Below are 17,790 nucleotides of genomic sequence, written 5' to 3' on the forward strand. Positions count from 1 at the left end.
AGTTTCTTTAAGTTTCTTATTAATTGATTTATATACTTGGCTTCTTCCAAATTGGGGGCATAAATATTCATGACTGTTAGCTCTTCTTACTGGATAGACCCCTTTACTGTGATATAATCTCTTTTTGCAGTCTTTGTTTTAAAATCTAGTTTGGGGGCGCCTGGGTGGCGCAGTCGGTTAAGCGTCCGACTTCAGCCAGGTCACGATCTCGCGGTCCGCGAGTTCGAGCCCCGCGTCGGGCTCTGGGCTGATGGCTCAGAGCCTGGAGCCTGTTTCCTATTCTGTGTCTCCCTCTCTCTCTGCCCCTCCCCTGTTCATGCTCTGTCTCTCTCTGTCCCGAAAATAAATAAACGTTGAAAAAAAATAAAATAAAAAATAAAATCTAGTTTGTCTGATATAAGTAGGCGACTCTAGCTTTCTTTTGATGTCCACTAGCATAATAAATTGTTCTCCATCCCCTCCCTTTCTATCTGGAGGTGACTTTGGGTCTAAAATGAGTCTTTTGTAAGCAACATATCAACGGGGCTTGTTTTTTTAATACATTCTGATACCCTATGTCTTTTTTTTTTTTAATTTTTTTTTCAACGTTTATTTATTTTTGGGACAGAGAGAGACAGAGCATGAACGGGGGAGGGGCAGAGAGAGAGGGAGACACAGAATCGGAAACAGGCTCCAGGCTCTGAGCCATCAGCCCAGAGCCTGACGCGGGGCTTGAACTCACGGACCGCGAGATCGACTGAAGTCGGACGCTTAACCGACTGCGCCACCCAGGCGCCCCTGATACCCTATGTCTTGATTGGAGCATTTAGTCTATTTACATTTAGAGTAATTGTTGATATATATTAATTTAGTGCCATTGTATTACCTATAAAGTAATAGTTCCTGTAGATTGTCTCTGTTCCCTTCTAGTCTTTGTTGATTTGGTCTCTCTTTCCCACTGAAAGAGTCCCCTTTAATATTTCTTGCAGGGCTGGTTTAGCGGTCATGAACTCCTTTAGGTTTTGCTTGTCTTGGAAACTCCTTACTCTCCTTCTATTCTGAGTAACAACCTTGCTGGATAAAGTATTCTTGGCTGCCTATTTTTCCCACTTAGCACATTTAATATGTAACGCCACTCCCTTCTGGCCTGTCAAGTCTGTGGACAGGTCTGCTGCAAACCTTATGTATCTGCCCTTTTAGGTTAAGGACCTTTTGTCCTTAGCTTTCAGAATTCTCTTTGTCAACTTTCACTGTGATATGTCTTGGTGTTGGCATGCTTTTGTTGATTTTGAGGGGAGTTTTCTGTGCCTCTTGGACTTGAATGCCTGTTTCTTTCCCCAGACTAGGGAAGTTCTCAGCTATAATTTGTTCAAATAAACCTTCTGTCACTTTTTCCTGCTCTTCTGGGATTCTTATGATAGGGATATTATTGTGCTTTATAGAATCACTGAATTCCCTAAGTCTATATTTGTGATCTAATAGTTTTTTTTCCCTCTTCTTTTCAGGTTCATTATTTCCCATAATTTAATCTTTTATATCACCTATCCATTCCTCTGCTTCTTCCATCCTCATTGTGAGGATCCAGTCAATTTTGCATCTCAGTTACAGCATTTTTTAATTGGGCCTGACTAGTTTTTAGGTCTTTTGTCTCTGCAGCAAGAGTTTCTCTGGTGTCTTCTATGCTTTCAAGCCCAGATAGTATTCTTATGATTGTAGCTCTAAATTCTTGTTCAGGTATATTGCTTATGTCTGTTTTGAGTACGTCCCTGGCTGTGGTTTCTTTTTTCTTTCTTTTGGGGAGAATTTCTCCTTCTTGTCATTTTGTCTAGCTTTTTGCCTTTTGTGTGTTATGAAAACTTGTTATTTTTCCTGTTCCTGAGAGTAATGCTCTATAAGAAGAGGTCATACACTGTCCAGGAACTGCCAGGTCAGGAAGTGTTTCTGGTGTATGCTGTGTGCACTCTGCTGTTGTGATTTGTCTGCTCTTTTCTCCACATCAGCCCTCTGCAGAGCTCTTCCTTGGTTGCAGTGGGGAGTGTTTGGACCTTTGACTAGGTGTGCTTTGAGTTGTTAAAATAAGCCTTTTTTTTTTTTTAAAGACTGTTCCAAAAAAAGAGAAAGGAAAAGGAACAAAAAACCCAAACAAGCAAACAAACAGACCAAAAACTGTATGCCTGATTCCAAAGAAAAAAAAAAAAAGAAAGAAAGGAAGGAAGGAAGGAAAAAGCCTGGTCCTATTTCCATCAGAACTGAAGCTGATGCTTTGGAGCACTCTATGATCAGTAGACTTGGTGCATGTGTGGGGCTTGTGTTGGTCCTCTTGAGGAGAGGCCCACTGTGCTGGCTCAGTCAGACCTGCCCTAGTGAAGGTGCACCTGCAGGGCACAGCAGGGTGGGTTTTGGTGTAAGCAGCTCCAGCCTCCACTGGGAGTGTTCTGTTGCTTGCTGAAGTCCAACAGTGCTGGTGGGTGAGGGAAGATGGCATCACTCTGCTCTCTTATCGCAGGGTAGAGAAGCTGGTGTCCACGCTGTTCAGGTAGCCCTCACAGACAAGTGAACAATCTCCCCTCCTGTGTTCCAGGCTTCCTTCAGATCTCCCAGTGAAACCCAGGGGATCCCTACACCATGCTGTCCATTCCTGGGCTTCTGCCTTCCTTCTCCACAGGAGCACCACTGCCTGCCCAGATCTACTCCATTGAATGGCGCAGCTAAATGCTCAGATTTTGAGCTCCACTGTTTGCAAAAACTTCCGATAATCAGTTCCTCTTGATTCTCCAGTCAATGGTTTCAGGGAAGAAGTATTTTTCTTGTGTGGGCCTGATGTGCAGTTCTCTCTTCCCTTCTCTCCTCTCCACGAAAGGGGCTCCCTTCTCACCTCGGCGCCATGGCTTTTCTCTCCCCCAGTTCACATCTCAGCATCTTGTACCTGTCACGTTCTCTCCCTCTAATTGGGCAGGTTGTTCTCTTAATCCTCAGATTGATTTCATAGGTGTTCAAAATGATTTGATGTTAATCTAGCTGTGTTTGAGGGATGAGGCAAGCCTGGGGTCCCCTTACTACTCTGCCATCTTAACTCTCTCCCTCTTGCACGTTTATAACAGTTTGTGGCCTTTGTAGGTGATGGTCAGTTGAGATGGATATAAAATCTTTGGTTCACGTTTTCTTTCCTTGAATGTGTTGATTATAACACTTCACCATCCCTGGAACAAAGCATTGGTGTTGAAAAGTCTGATGACAATCTTATTTTCTTTCTCTTCTAGAAGAGTCTTTTTATCTATATTCCCAAATAATTATTAATTGTTATTGAAGTCCAAAAGGTTTATTAGAATATATCTCAGTGTTGGCTATTCTGAATTGATTTTCCCACATAGTGGAGTGCCTTTTTCAATACAGAGTAAATTTTGTGGGTTTTTTTTCCTTTTAAATTATGAAAGTTATCTTGAATTATAGTATTTATTACTTATTCTGTCCCATAGATTTGGCTTTCTTCTTTGGGACTCCTATTATGTTTGTGTTTGATCTTCTTTGCCTGTCTTTTGTATTTTAAAATCTCTTTTTCGGGGCGCCTGGGTGGCGCAGTCGGTTAAGCGTCCGACTTCAGCCAGGTCACGATCTCGCGGTCCGTGAGTTCGAGCCCCGCGTCAGGCTCTGGGCTGACGGCTCGGACCCTGGAGCCTGTTTCCGATTCCGTGTCTCCCTCTCTCTCTGCCCCTCCCCCGTTCATGCTCTGTCTCTCTCTGTCCCAAAAATAAATAAACGTTGAAAAAAAAAATTAAAAAAAAATAAAATCTCTTTTTCATTTCTTTTTGATTTAAAAATTTCTCCCCTTTTTATCTTCTCTTTCTTTTTAAAAAATGTTTATTTTTGAAAGAGAGAGAGAGAGAACACAAGAAGGGGAGGGGCAGAGAGAGAGGGAGAGAGAGAATCTCAAGCAGGCTCCATGCTGCCAGAGCAGAGCCTGACATGGGGCTCGAACCCATGAACTGTGAGATCATGACCTGAGCTGAAATCAAGTGTCAGACACTCAACCAACTGAGCCACCCAGGTGCCCCATCTTTTAAAAAAAACTTTTAATGTTTATTTACTTTGAGAGAGAGAGAGGGAGAGAGAGAGAGAGAGAGAGAGAGAGAGAATGAGAAAGTGGGGAGAGGCAGAGAGGGGAGAGAAAAATATCAAGCAGGTTCCACACTGTCAGTGCAGAGCCTGATGCGAGGCTCCATCCCACAAACCATGAGATCATGATCTGAGCTGAAATTGAGTCAGATGCTTAACCAAATGAGCCACCCAGGTGACCCTCATCTTCTCTTTCTTTTAAGGAACCTCTGTAGGCATTTGCCCTTTGTGCTTAGCCTTCATTTCAGGGAATTTTTTCTTTTATGTTTTATTCTTTCTTGAGTTCTATAATTTTGTTTTTTAAGTCATCTTTTCTAGTCTCTTCATTTGCAGTTTTTCTAATTCTGATGTAGGCTGTCCCTTCGTTGCTTCTATAACTCTTTTAATTTATTTTGGCACATTTTCATATATTAAGTTGCCATTTACATCTGCTTTGTAGGCTCATCTTTTTAGCATGCCTCCATGGATCATTATGCTGCTCCTTATTATCTTTTTTTCTTATAACAATTCTGTATGGGGTATGACTTCAACATGTTTTATTATCCATGGTAAAGCAAGATGAATTTTCCTGTACTTTTAGGCTGGAAGGCAGGTCAAAATAGCTTTTATTACTTCATAGCTCTTGAATTCCTTCTGCTGTTTTCACAAAATGATTGGAAAAATATATGTGGTCTCCTACTTATTGACAATTGTTTTCTCTTTCTTTTGCCTCTGTGGTTCCTGTCCTGCTCAATTTGCTTCTACTACAGTAGCCTCTCATCAGGGCAGGGCTCTCTGCCCTGGAGGAGGGTGTTGGTTTATTCATTTTGAGAGTTCTAGGACCCAGAACTCTTTAGCACCATGTCTTCTCTTGGTTACCTTTCACTCACCCATAAGCTGGAGACTGCCTAACACAATCTGTAACACTCATCTCAGTGAAGGTTTTCACATTGATCTCTTCCCTCTGAGACCCTGTGGGGGATGTGGAAGTTCTTCAGACCCATTGCCTCCCCTTTCCTTCCTCCCATAAGATGGCTGATAACCCAAGTTCTGATGTGTAGTATTTTCACTGCACTTGGTTTGAAACACTTTCTAATCTCTGTTGTAATGTCTTCTTTGTTCTGTGAGCTGTTTAATAGTGTTTTTCTTGGTTTCCAAATATGTGGGGATTTTCTAAGTCATTTGTATGATTTCAGTTCTTTGAAACTTGTGAGGCTTGCTTTAAGGTCCAGAATATGATCTGTTTATATAAATATTCTATGTGTTCTTGAACGTGTATTCAACTGCATGATTTCTGAGTACATCACTTTGTATGTGTCAGTTCAGTCATTTTATTACGGTGGTGTCATTCAAATCGTCTACAGCCTTACAGATTTTTATCCTACTTATTCTATAAGTTTCTGACCTGCCTCCCAGCCTAAAAGTTTCTACCATGTATATTTGTCTCTTTCTTTTTGTTCTGCCAATTTTTGCTTTGCATTTTTAAACTAAGTGTACATGCATTCAGATTCTTATGTCTTCATGTTGAATTGAGCTTTTATAATAATAATGTATCCCTATTATCTCGAATAATATCTGTCTTCTTAAAATCTACTTTGTCTGAAATGAATATAGTTATAAATGTTAGTTAGCGTTTGCATGATTTTTTTATTGTTTTATCCCAATGTCTTTTAATCTATTTTCTATATGTTCTATAGTTTTCCCCCTCTGTACTTAGATTTGGATATTTTGTTTGTTTTTTTTAAATATTTTTTTAACGTTTATTTATTTTTGAGACAGAGAGAGACAGAGCATGAACGGGGGAGGGTCAGAGAGAGGGAGACAAAGAATCTGAAACAGGCTCCAGGCTCTGAGCTGTCAGCACAGAGCCCGACGTGGGGCTCGAACTCACGGACCGCGAGATCATGACCTGAGCCAAAGTTGGCCGCTTAACCGACTGAGCCACCCAGGCGCCCCAGATTTGGATATTTTGTATTGAATTAATCTTTTTTAAAAATTTGTGTCCAACCTGTTGCTAATTTACTATTAGCATTGAGCTCCTAATTCCATGTATTATAGTTGCCAGTTCTCTGGTGAAATTCTTAATCTTGCTTTTTATACCCTTCAATGTACTGTGGTCTGACAGTTTCATAATCTGGAGATCCCATGGGTCTTTCTTCATTGTTTGTGCTTTCTCTTGGGCTTTGTTTATGCTGTCTTACTGCCTTGTTTGCTTGGCTATTTTAAATTTAGCATTTGGGGAATGTGTTAAAAATTATTAAAAATAATTTTTAGAAATAATCTGAGGCCCAGGATATCATCTTAATCCAGTTTGATTAACAGTAAGGACGTGAAGCTTGGGCCACTGGGCTCATCAAGGCTGACCCATTTCTCGTTTTACTTCCAGAGCAAAGACCCATCTCCAAGTGTGATTCACCAGCATACCCAACCCCCAGCCACACTAGGGTGTCAAAAGCATTGTGTGGCTTCTTGGCCACTTCTTCCAGGACCAGCAAACATCTTTCTCTCTCTAGGCTCCTCTTTCTCTAGGCCTGTATTTCTTCCCAGCTTGTGATGTCTTTAAGCAGATGTTTTCTATTTGTCTGGATTTTCTAGTGGTCTGTAGGAAGTTTGGTCTGAATTATTTAGTTTCCTGTTGTGGGGATGTCTGAGTTACATTTTGACAGGTAATTTTGTTAAATATGTAAGGGTGGGGGGGAGGCAGAGGCAGGGGACCAAGTAAGAGATGTTGCAATAGCCCAGGTGAGAGATGCTGGTAGCTTGGATCTGGGGATGAAAGAAAGTGAACAGTCATGAAGGACTCTAGCATTCATGGCCAGCACAAAGGTGTGAATGGTTGTGTCCTTTCGAAGATAGTGAAGGTAGGAAGGGAGCCATTTGGTGGGACAAGAGGTGGTAGGAAAATGCAGTTTAGGTCATGTTAAGAGTGAAATGCCTCAAATAAAAACTTAAGAAACAAACAAAACAAACAAAAAAGTGTGAAATGCCTCTTAGACACCCAGAGGAGGTATCTTGTGGATGACTGTGGATGTGACTGGAGTTTAGGGGAGAGGACTGAGCTGGAGATAAAATTTAAGGATCATCAGGGTGGAGGTTGCGATTTAAGCTCTGAGCCTAGATCAGCTCGTCTGGGAGGAGATATAGCGCACAAGGATGGAGGACTGAGCCTGATGCCTTCAGCAATGTGAGGTCAGGGGGGTGGGGGGAAAACCAGAGCATGGTGGTGATGGTGGTGGTGGTGGGAAGGTGAGTATAGAAAGCACTTCCAGAGTCAGGAAGCAATGAGTCAGGTGAGATGAGGCTTTTATAATGGGAATTAAAAAAAAAAAAAGATTTTACAGTTTGTCTTTTGTTTTTGCTTATGGTGTTTTCTTCTTACTAAGCGTTTGTGTTTCTCTGTGTCTGGATGTGACTGTATTTTATGTCTCCCTTTCCCATTCCAAGATTGCAGATGTCCATGTGGTAGCCATGTGTGCTCATGTGTGAGCCCAGAGAAAGGACTCAGAGAAGGGTGTGAGCCCAGAGTGGAGTGGTCAGGCTGAGATGCCTGAGCTGAGGGAGGGTGCTGGGGTCAGAGGTCCAATGTGGTGGAGGAGGGGAACCAGGTGGACTCCCTCTTTGGGCCTTGGTTTCCCCATCTGTAACTGGTTTAAATGCTTGCTTCCTTGAAGTACTGGAGAGGATTCCTGGGTGTTCAGGAAGAGGCAGCCCCCAGTGAACTATACAGGGCTGTACCCTAAGGACAAGGTCATTTCCTTGACACAGGCCAGTCTGACCAGCACCTTGGAGCTTAAGGGTCCACCCCTGGGTGGCCATGGACAGATGTGGAGACTAAGGCCAGAGAGCATTCCCATAGACACTGGGGCCCTAGGAGGGGGCTGGGGAACCCAAGCCCCTGGTGGCAGGGCAAGAACCTGGGGTCACCTGAAAAAGTTCAGTCTTAAAAGGGTTGGGGCCCGTGTGCCCCCAGCGAGATGGGGGGGGGGGGCTGCCCAGCCTGGGCTCCTGGACTGCTGGGAGGGACTGGAGGTCTGGCTCAGGCAAATGAGCCAGGGCTGCTGGAAGGGCCTAGGGAATCATGACAGCAAAATCTTCTTACAAACTGAGAAGTTCCTTATATATGTCAAGGGGCATTGTAAATGGTATGACAATTTGCCATCTGTAGAGGGCTGTGGACCTGTGAGCAGCTGGACTTGAGGGGGCAGCCCAGTGTGGTCTCTGACCTAACCCAGGGTTTGGTGGCAGCAGAAGGTCACGTACCTGTCACCATTCCCTAGTAAATGCCAATCGAGTAAGCCCATGTTGGGAGGCTGGGGCAGGGGAGCCAGGCCTCTTACTGTATGCCGTGTCCCCCAGAACCATCCTCCAGCAACATGGCTCACCTGTGGATGCCGCCATTGCGGCTCTGGTCTGCACCGGAGTCGTCAACCCTCAGAGCATGGGGTTGGGTGGAGGGGTCATCTTCACCATCTATAACGCCACCACAGGTGAGTCCGCATGGGGAACCCCGTGGGGAGGATGGGCTTGTCCACAAGTGCTAACAATGAGGTGCTTATAAACATCCCCAGCGTTTGCTGAGCTGTCTTGCCCACCCATGCCCCTTCTTGGGTCCTCTTGGTGCCCCTGCCCTTCCCCCCAGCTTGTCTTTGTGAAGACTTCACGGCCATCTCAAATCTTAGCACTGTCAAGGAGGAGGAATTTCCTTTGCCCTTCAAGGTCCTTCTGGCCGGATTAAGAATTAAATTGACCTGAGAGAAATTAATAGGACAAAATCAAATTTAATTTCTGGGGAATCCACACAGACACGGAAATTCCAAAGACAGGCAAAAAGAGCTAAGGAGAAGGGGTAAGGGTCTGGGACTTCAAAAGGAAGGAGTGCAATTCACAGGAAGATAAAGAAGCGTAAATATTTGCTAAACAAATGTGTGTGGGGAGGGGGGAGGTCCTGGGAAACAATGAGACACAGAAGACTTTGACCAAACAGGCCTTGCAAGGTCCAGTCTACCTACCCTACCTCATTCATATGCTAATATAGTTGTCTGTGGTGATAGCTGTCCTCCTGGAGCCGGTCCTCTGTGTAAATTCTTTCAGGCAGTAGTGGAGGGGATGGGGGAGGTAAAAAGCTTTTCCTGATTCTGCTGGGTTTTAATTTGCTTTTAACTCACAAATAATCTTCATGCCAAAGTGGCCCATCTTTGGGAAGCCTGCTCTTGGCCCCTACAGCACAGAGGCTAGTTCATGGTACAAAGAGAGAAAGTGAGGCCTAGAGTAGGGCCAGGGCTGTGGCGGGGGGGGGGGGGGGGGGGGGGGCTGGGGGGGTGGTTTGTGTGGGATGAGGTCTGGCAGCTACAGGAGTGCCCCTGAGCACTCACATGCTCTGCCCCAACTCTAGGGAAGGTGGAAGTCATCAATGCCAGGGAGACGGTGCCTGCCAGCTATGTCCCCGGTCTGCTGGACCAATGTGAGCAGGCCCAGCCACTGGGCACAGGTGAAGCCCTTGGAGGGACCACAGGCTCCCACCCCGTCAGGCCACTGGGGCTGACCAAAACACTCCCCTGAAGGGGCGTCTTGGACAGGCTCTGACACTCTGGTACCAGGAGATAGCAGCTAGCTATGGAGGTCCTGACCTGCCCCTATGGAGGTCCTCACCTGCTGGAGTTGGGGGAGGGGCTCTCTGAGTAGGGGGTGGTGATCTAAGCATAGGAACCAGCCTAGCAAAGGCTTGGAGGGTTCAGTGGAGATGGGGTGGTGGGTGGGGTGGGGGTTCCTGGAGCCAGTTTGTGCTGGGCCCTGAGGGAAGGCAGTGGGGAGCCATGGGGGTTTGAGCAGAGAGGGTCATGGTCAGGTGTGGGCTCCAGAAAGCTCATTCTGGCTGCCACACCAAGAGGACCAAGCTGGAGGGGCAAGGGTGGGGGTGGTGGAGAACCCCTGGGGCAGGCTACAGGGCTGAGGCCAAGGTGGGGGCAGCCTGGGGGCAGTGACACGATGCCACTTGCCTCCTAGGGGCCCAGTGGATTGGAGTGCCCGGGGAACTCCGTGGCTATGCTGAGGCCCACCGTCGCCACGGCCACCTGCCGTGGGCACAGCTGTTCTGGCCCACCATCTCCCTGCTCCGAGGGGACTACCGCATGCCCTTTACCCTCAGTCAGTTCCTGCAGAGTGACTTCCTACGGCCTTTCCTGTACATGACTTCTCTGAGGTGAGCACTTCCCCAGGGAGCCCCAGGGCTCCTGCTCATCTCCTGGGTTCAGGCTCTGGCCTGTCTTTGCCTGGCTCCTACCCCGGTTCTACCTCAGAGCCTCCTCAAACTGGAGGGTTGACCCTATGGTGGTATCGGGGGCCTGAAGGCCAGGAAGGCCAGAACTTTGCGGTTTCAGACTTTCAGGCTCCATGTGGCAGAACCTAATCCGAGTGGCTCAGGCCATATCCACGTGATGGGACTCCAGGGTGTGGATTTGGGCTCTGCCACCGTCCTCTGGCCCCTCTGGGCTGGCAGGAGGGCTTTGGCCACCTCCCTTGCCCACCCTGCCAGTCCGCTGACCATGTCTTCCCAAGGGTGTCCCAGGCCCGACTAGGGCGCATACACTCCTTAGGCCAGGGTGACGGGTGAGGTGAGAGGCTTCAGCCCCACCCAGTCTTAGAGAAACCATCTCCCCTGATGTCTACACCAGGCCCTCAGGACCCCAGACCAGGACTGCCTCCCTGTAGGGTCTCAAAGAACCCACAAGAGCCCCCACAGGAGTGTGGCTGCCTTCCAGGACCTGGCCCCACCCTGAGTCTGCCCCCAATTCCCCAGGCAGCTCTTTTTCAATGGGACAGAACCTCTGAAGGCTCAGGACCCATTCCCATGGCCCGCGTTGGCTGCCACCCTGGAAACCGTGGCCACAGAAGGTGCAGAAGTCTTCTACACAGGGACGCTGGGCCGGACGCTGCTGGAGGACATTGCCGATCAAGGTCAGCTGTGCTGAGTTCCCAGAGCCCACAGCTCTGCCTGAGAAGGAGCTGGCTCTGGATGCTAGGAGTGAAGGCAGGCCCTTCCCTAATCCTTGCCGGAGTGTGGACCGCTCCCAGGACTTGGAGAGGCCATGTATCCAGGCCTGCCCGCTGCTGGCCTCCAGGACCCCGTGGTCAGAGTCCTTGAGGAGCAGAGCTCCCAGAAATTAGGGCCAACAGAGGGGAGTTAGTGGTGGCCACAGTGGGCTCCTGGGACTGGAGCTGTCCACCACCTTCACAGTCTGTCAGAGGCCACCTTGCCTCTCTCACCTTCCCCTCTTCTCCCCACCAACCTGCCTGCCTTCGGCCTCTGTCCACCCATCCCTTGCCTGGCTCTAGGGCCCAGCCCTGACGCCGCTGCCCACAGACCTTCCATCACCCCTAGGGCTCTAGAAGCCTAGGGGATGGAGGAAGCCCCACCATGTGACCTGGGATCCGTGGCTGTCTCTCTGCCTCAGTTTTTCCATCTGCACATGGAGTCTTTTCTGTCTCATCTCAGGTAGCCAGCTGACCCTGCAGGACCTAGCAGAGTTCCAGCCGGAGGTAGTGGATGCCCTGGCGGTGCCCCTGGAGGACTACACCCTATACTCACCGCCACCACCCGCAGGGGGTGCGATTCTCAGCTTCATCCTCAACGTGCTCAAAGGTAAGAAAGACTCTCAGCCCTCCCACCCAGAGTCCTGCCCCCATTGGGAACTCCAAGCCCAGCGGTAGCTCGGGGCAGCCTTCCTTTTCCAGCTCAGCCTCCTCCTCAGACACCAAAGATGGGGCTGTGGAAACAGGCAAGATGCTGTGCTCTAGAGCCTCTGGAGCAGTCCACACTCGGGGCTTTGCTGAAGGGTCTGACACCATCCACCCAGTGAGTCCTCCCCTGCAGGCGATCCGGTCCCAGGGCACAGGAGCAGGTGGGCGGTGCAGGTGGTGAGCTGCCCGGCCCGTGTGTGCATCCAGGGCTGAGGCCTGGACTGTGAGATGGTGAAAGGGGGTCCTCGCAGTGTCCAGGGTTGGAGCTGCCCGAGGCTGACTATCTCAGTTCCCTTGGCTGCCATAACAGATTACCGCAAACTTGTGGCTTAAAGCAACAGAAATCCACTCTCTCATAGTTCTGGAGGCCAGACGTCCAAAATCAAGGTGTCAGCTGAGCCATGGCTCCTCTGGGGACTCTGAGAGACAATCTGTTCTTTGTCTCCTCCAGCTTTTGGTGGCTGCCAGCACTCCCAGGCTGCTGCGACATCTTCCCAGTCTCTGCCTCCTGCTCACAGGGCCTCCTCCTCTTCTCTGTGTCTGTTTTATAAGATTACATTTAATTGTGTGATTACATTTAGAGCTCACCCGGATAATCCAGGATAATCTGCTCTTTTCAAGATCCTTAACTTAATCACACATTTTGCCCTATAAGGTAAAATTCACTCTTTTGCCGTATAAGGTACTATTCACAGGTTCTGGGGATTGGGACATGGACAAATCTTTTTTGAGGGGGGCCAACATTCCACCCGCTACACAGGGTCATCCATATCTGCACCCCTCCCCTTCCCAGGGTTCAACTTCTCCTCTGAGTCAGTGGCCAGGCCCGAGGGGAGCGTGAACTTGTACCATCACCTTGTGGAGACGCTCAAGTTTGCCGGGGGACAGAGGTGGCGACTGTGGGACCCTCGTAGCCACCCGGATATCCAGGTGAGATGGCCTGTGGCTGGTGGAGAGCCCCCGTCCCAGCCCCAGGGCTCAGCGTGAAGGGAAGGCCAGGCTGTTCCTGGACCCCAAGAGTCTGGCTGGGTGAGATTGGAGGGAGATGTATGAGGTTTTAGGACAGGACAGCCTGGCAGTGGCCCAGGGCAGGGAGGGTGAGGAGGTCTGCGGACTAGAAGGGGCCCAGAGTGGCAGGTGTGAGAGAGGCAGTGATGGCTCCATATCTCAGAGGGCCCGGAGGATGAGCAGCGTCTGGTGGTAGCCTGGGCTCAAGGTGGGTGCACGGGAGAGGGCCTCCAAAGGAGACCCTCTTCTCTGTGGGCTTACCTGGCACCTTACTGTTCCTACCATCTGCCCGGCCACCCCAGAACGCCTCCCAGGACCTGCTGGGAGAGGCTTTGGCCCAGCACATCCAGCAGCAGATCGACGCTCGGGGTGACCACCATCTCAGCCACTACAGCCTGGCCGGGGCCTGGGGCCACGGGATGGGCACAGCGCACGTTTCTGTGCTGGGGGAGGATGGCAGTGCTGTGGCAGCCACGAGCACCATCAACACGCCGTATGTTCCTGCCTGTTCCCAGGCCCTGCTCCTTTGCTCCCTCAGCTTGTTTTACGGGCCCCCTAGTCTCCCCTTGCTTGCGTCCATGGGGCAGTACCTTGCTTTTCCCTTTGCTTCTTCTCTGTCAGAGGGGCCACACACCTCTATCATTTCTGGCTGAAAGGCTGCAGATGGGTGGCCCTGAACCACGACCCGCTTGGGAATGAGCTTTACCCAGAAGGATGCCCTAACTGGGGGGCACAGGTGGATCCTTGGGGGGCAGTGCCAGGGAGAGAATGGCAGCTCCAGCATGCTAGAAGGCTGCCACTAAAATGAGGGACTCCTGGAAAGCGGTGCTCGACAGCTTTGCTGGTGTGGGAGACTGGCGCCCACAGCCCGAGCCCAGGCTCTGCCTCTGTCTGCAGCTTTGGAGCAATGTTGTACTCGCCACGCACGGGCATCCTCCTCAACAATGAGCTTCTGGACCTATGCTGGAGGCGCTCACCGGACTCCAGAATCACCCCACTACCTGGTGAGACTGAGGACCCCACTGGCAAGAAAAGGGAAGGCAGGCAGGCTGGGCGATGCAGTTTGGCCCCTGGGCCAGCCCCGCTGCCTCGCCCAGCCCCTGTTTGCACAGCGGTGAATGGAGACAGAAATGGAGGGGTGGTCTGGAGGGTGCTGGCTGGAAGTGCAGCTGCGGGTGACACCCATCTGGCCTCTAGTTCCAGGCGAGCGACCTCCATCATCCATGGTCCCCTCCATCTTGATCAATGCAGCTCAAGGGTCAAAGCTGGTGATCGGTGGGGCTGGTGGGGAGCTCATCATCCCTGCTGTGGTTCAGGTGAGTCAGGGAACTCCTGGCTGGAACATCCTCCCTCCCAGGGACAGGGAGGGGTTGGTGTAGGGTGGCTGGTGTCCTCCCTTCCTGTGTTCTTCTTCCCTCCCCCAGGCCATCATAAACAAGCTATGGCTTGGCTTTGACCTGAGGACTGCCATTGAAGCCCCTATCCTGCATGTCAACAGCAAGGGCCATGTGGAATATGAGCCCAACTTCAGCCGGGTAAGGCCACTGTCCCTGACACTGCTAGGACAGATGCCTCAGTGCATGCTGCTCAAAGCCCCTGGTAGGATCTCAGTCGCTGAGTGTCTTAGGATGGGTACACTTCCACTTCCGGGGCCATCGCGGGTTCAGAAGCTCAGTGGGGGAGGCACCAGGCCAGTCTTGTGGCCCCCAAGTCAGAAAACAGGGTGTTGTCCATGCTTCTCCCAGGCCAAGTACCTCTGCACCTTTGTTCCTGCTCTATTCTGTTCTCTCCAGAAGCTAGTTTTCCTGGCTGTGGTCTCTCAGACTCCCTCATGGTAATCTGTTTCCTTGTGTGATTTATAGCTTTCATGTGTGAGTTTATTTGTAAGGGTATCATTCCTGTGACAGTCTGCATAGGGATTTTTTCTGGGGCATGGGGGTCGCACTGGTGCTGGTTCTTATGGACGTTTCTTGGTTTCCCCCACACAAGCAGGTGCTCAGAGCTAAATTCTGTTGTCCAACTCCCTGCCCCCACTCCTCTGCCCCAACCTTCCTCAGAGTTTTGCTGGGCTGGCAGAAGCCTTCCCTTCACTAAGATCTCATTTAAAAGTCTGGCAGCTTTTCAAGCCTCCAAGCTTCATGCCTGGGGTCAGTTCAGCCAGCTGGGGTTAAAGGTCCTCAAAGCTGCCATTTCTGCTGTGAGCTGCCTCCCATGGCCCTTAGAACACTGAGGACCAAAGACAGAGGAACATTTACTCCAAGGGAATATATAGTCCCTGAGAACCTTGGTCTTGGGGGCTGGAGACTAAGGACTCTCAGAGTCCGAGGAGCTCCCTCCCTGTATAGGGTCCTCCCCATGGCAGAAGGACAGTGAGTATGCCCTCAGGGCTCATCTTCTTGGGCCCTCCTCTTTGACCCTTAACTGAGGTTTTCACTCTGTGAACATCAACTCCCTGAGGACTTTGTGTTCTGAGATCTCAGAGAATCCAGCAACCCATAAGGCCAAGATCCTCAGCTCTCTTGGAGAGTTAGAGTGTTGGCTATACATCCAGGGCCTTCTATGGAGAAAATCCTAGACCCTAAGTGGAAACCTTGAGTCTCCAAGGGTTATCATAGCCAAGGCCAGGGACTAAAGACCAGAAGGGTCCTCCTTCCTGAGGGCCTTGGAGTTTGGCCACTAGATGCTAAGGAACAGAGTCCCTGATGACCACAGGTCCTGTTGTGGCCTCAGCTATGAGGACCTCAGCCTTCAAATCTAAGGACCTTGGGCAATTGGTGCATCAGGCAGAGAAACATAACCCAAGGACACGGTGCTCTGGAGACCTCACCCTACCACTGTGACATCAGGTTGGAGGCCCCGGTCTTGGGGACTGTAGAACATCAAGGTCTTTGTAAATAGAAGTGACTGGCACCTAGGGTCAGTGGGCTAAGGTCCTTAGTCTGTTGGTCCAAAATGTTAAGTGGAAATGTGGGGCCTGAGTAGCACAGGCCTCTACACTCCAGGATCTGTGTAAAAGTTACAGACTGGTAAATGTGTAAGTGCCATAATCCTAAGGCAAGGTACTCAGTTCTTAGAAACCTACACCTGCCTGGATTTCTGACACCCTCAAATTCCATAGTCTCACTGTCTCAGACCTGAGCCACATGCTCTGAGCACCTTACCCTCAGGACCACTGGTGCCTTTAGCCTGGGGGTCAGTGTCCTTGGACTCATGGATCTTCAGAGAAAACGGTATCTGAAAATTGGAGTCCTTCCTCCAGCTGATTCCTCAACCATTGGGGCCCTAAGCTTTCAGGGCCCGAGGTCCTAAGAAGTTTACCATGTTCTTGGCAACCAGGATCTCTGGTCTTCTCATGTCAGTGTTGAGATGGAAGGTCCTATGTAGCCTGACTGCTGGTGCCAAGATCTTTCCTCTTCCGTGCCTCAGGGCCCCTGGGCACTCCCCACACCTCAGTTGGGCAGTTCCTATGTATGGAGGAGCTGGGACTCTGAGAAAGGTCCCAAGCTCTGCCTTAAGAAGGCTTTGCTCTCAAAGTCCTCAAAATTAGAGGTCTCACAGTGTAAGTCCCCATAAGCCATTTCTCTGCCAAAGCCACTGGATTCCTCAGATGTTGCAGCTAGGCCCCTGGTATCCTCAGATCCAGGACAGAAGTGATCTTGCATCTCTAGCTCCTTCTGGCCTGGGTGACATCCTCCCCACCATGCTCCCTGGAGCCTGGCTTCTCCACTGGGACCTTTGGTGGGAGGTCACAGGCTCCTTGCCCTACAGATGAGGCTGCATTAGCACCCTCCCATCCTCACCGCCACTGGTGCCCAGTCCTGCCTTCCCCGTTGGGGCTGTCAGACCTCTACCCGGGGCCCTGCCCCCTCTGCAGGTGTTGCGAAGCTGCCTTCACCTGTGCACTGGCCTTCTCTCTTCTCCAGGAGGTGCAGAAGGGGCTCCAGGACAGGGGCCACAACCAGACCATGAGGCCCTTTTTCCTGAACGTGGTCCAGGCTGTGTCCCAGGACGGGGCCTGTGTGTATGCCACAACGGACCCAAGGAAAGGTGGGGAGGCCTCGGGCTACTGAGGAGACTGCTTCTGGCAGCTGCAATCCGGCCCACCGTCAGTGTGTGCTCAGGCTGGCCTTGGCTGTGGGACCCAGCACCCAAGCAAGATCTGGACCCTTCGGCGGAGGGTCAGCCTGGGCTGCAAGAGGTGGGGACAGGCTGGAAGATGGACGACTGTGGGGACTGAGCCCTCTTCCAGAGTCCCATGTGGCCCTGCCCTGGCCCCCCCAAGCTTCCCCTAGACCTCTTACTCAGGACCGTGGCCCACTCTCCCTCCCCACCTGCCCCACTCCCCATCTGTATACCCTCTAGTCCAAGATTAAAGAGGAGGGTGGACCTCGGCATGATTTGGGGTGTAGGTATGGGAAGGGACCCTTAGCACACACACAGCTCTTACAGTCCTTCACCACACACCACCGTGAAGGTGTGGAAACCGAGGCCTAGAGACTGGCTGGCCCCGCCCAGGCCACCGCTGCTGGGCCTCTGCAGTGTGCCTGCCTGGGGCCTATCAGTGGGAAGGCAGGGCTGTGGCCCGGGGGTGTCTGCCCCCCAGCCTTGCCAGGCCTTAGGACCGTCTCTGGATCTTGTCCTGTGTGCCAGGAAAAGGCTGGATGAAGTAGAACCTGGGACCCCACCTCAGCCCCCAGCCCCATCCATTGGCCCCATTCTCACCCTCGGCACTGTTGACATTTTTGGTGAAATAGTCTTTGTCGGGGGGCTGTCCCCACATTGTGGGATGTCGAGCAGCATCCCTGGCTTTTGCTCGCTAAACGCAGCAGCACCCGCTACCACCACCACTGGCCAAATCATCCCCAGTTAAGAACTGCTGTTCTGGACCCATTAGCCCCCCACTGCTGAGAAGGGCTTTGCCAGCTGCTGGGTGGGCTGCCTGTCCTGGAGGGGCATCGCTGGACTGACCTGGGG

At 50.7% G+C, this 17,790-nt stretch overlaps 1 protein-coding gene across 1 annotated transcript in view; it reads left to right on the plus strand.

Annotated features, from left to right (window-relative positions):
- Window positions 1–17,790, plus strand: part of GGT5 (gamma-glutamyltransferase 5) — a 31,888-nt gene extending 14,098 nt beyond the window's left edge. The window contains exons 2-12 of the mRNA XM_030336736.2: window positions 8,428–8,558; window positions 9,464–9,559; window positions 10,075–10,270; window positions 10,868–11,025; window positions 11,564–11,710; window positions 12,602–12,738; window positions 13,119–13,309; window positions 13,714–13,820; window positions 14,014–14,132; window positions 14,241–14,351; window positions 16,740–17,790. Coding sequence (XP_030192596.1) covers window positions 8,428–8,558; window positions 9,464–9,559; window positions 10,075–10,270; window positions 10,868–11,025; window positions 11,564–11,710; window positions 12,602–12,738; window positions 13,119–13,309; window positions 13,714–13,820; window positions 14,014–14,132; window positions 14,241–14,351; window positions 16,740–16,886 — 1,540 coding nt within the window. The 3' untranslated portion in view covers window positions 16,887–17,790. The remainder of the gene's footprint in view (window positions 1–8,427; window positions 8,559–9,463; window positions 9,560–10,074; window positions 10,271–10,867; window positions 11,026–11,563; window positions 11,711–12,601; window positions 12,739–13,118; window positions 13,310–13,713; window positions 13,821–14,013; window positions 14,133–14,240; window positions 14,352–16,739) is intronic.

The sequence above is a fragment of the Lynx canadensis genome, chromosome D3 (genome assembly GCF_007474595.2).
Source record: "Lynx canadensis isolate LIC74 chromosome D3, mLynCan4.pri.v2, whole genome shotgun sequence".
Lineage (NCBI taxonomy): Eukaryota > Metazoa > Chordata > Mammalia > Carnivora > Felidae > Lynx > Lynx canadensis.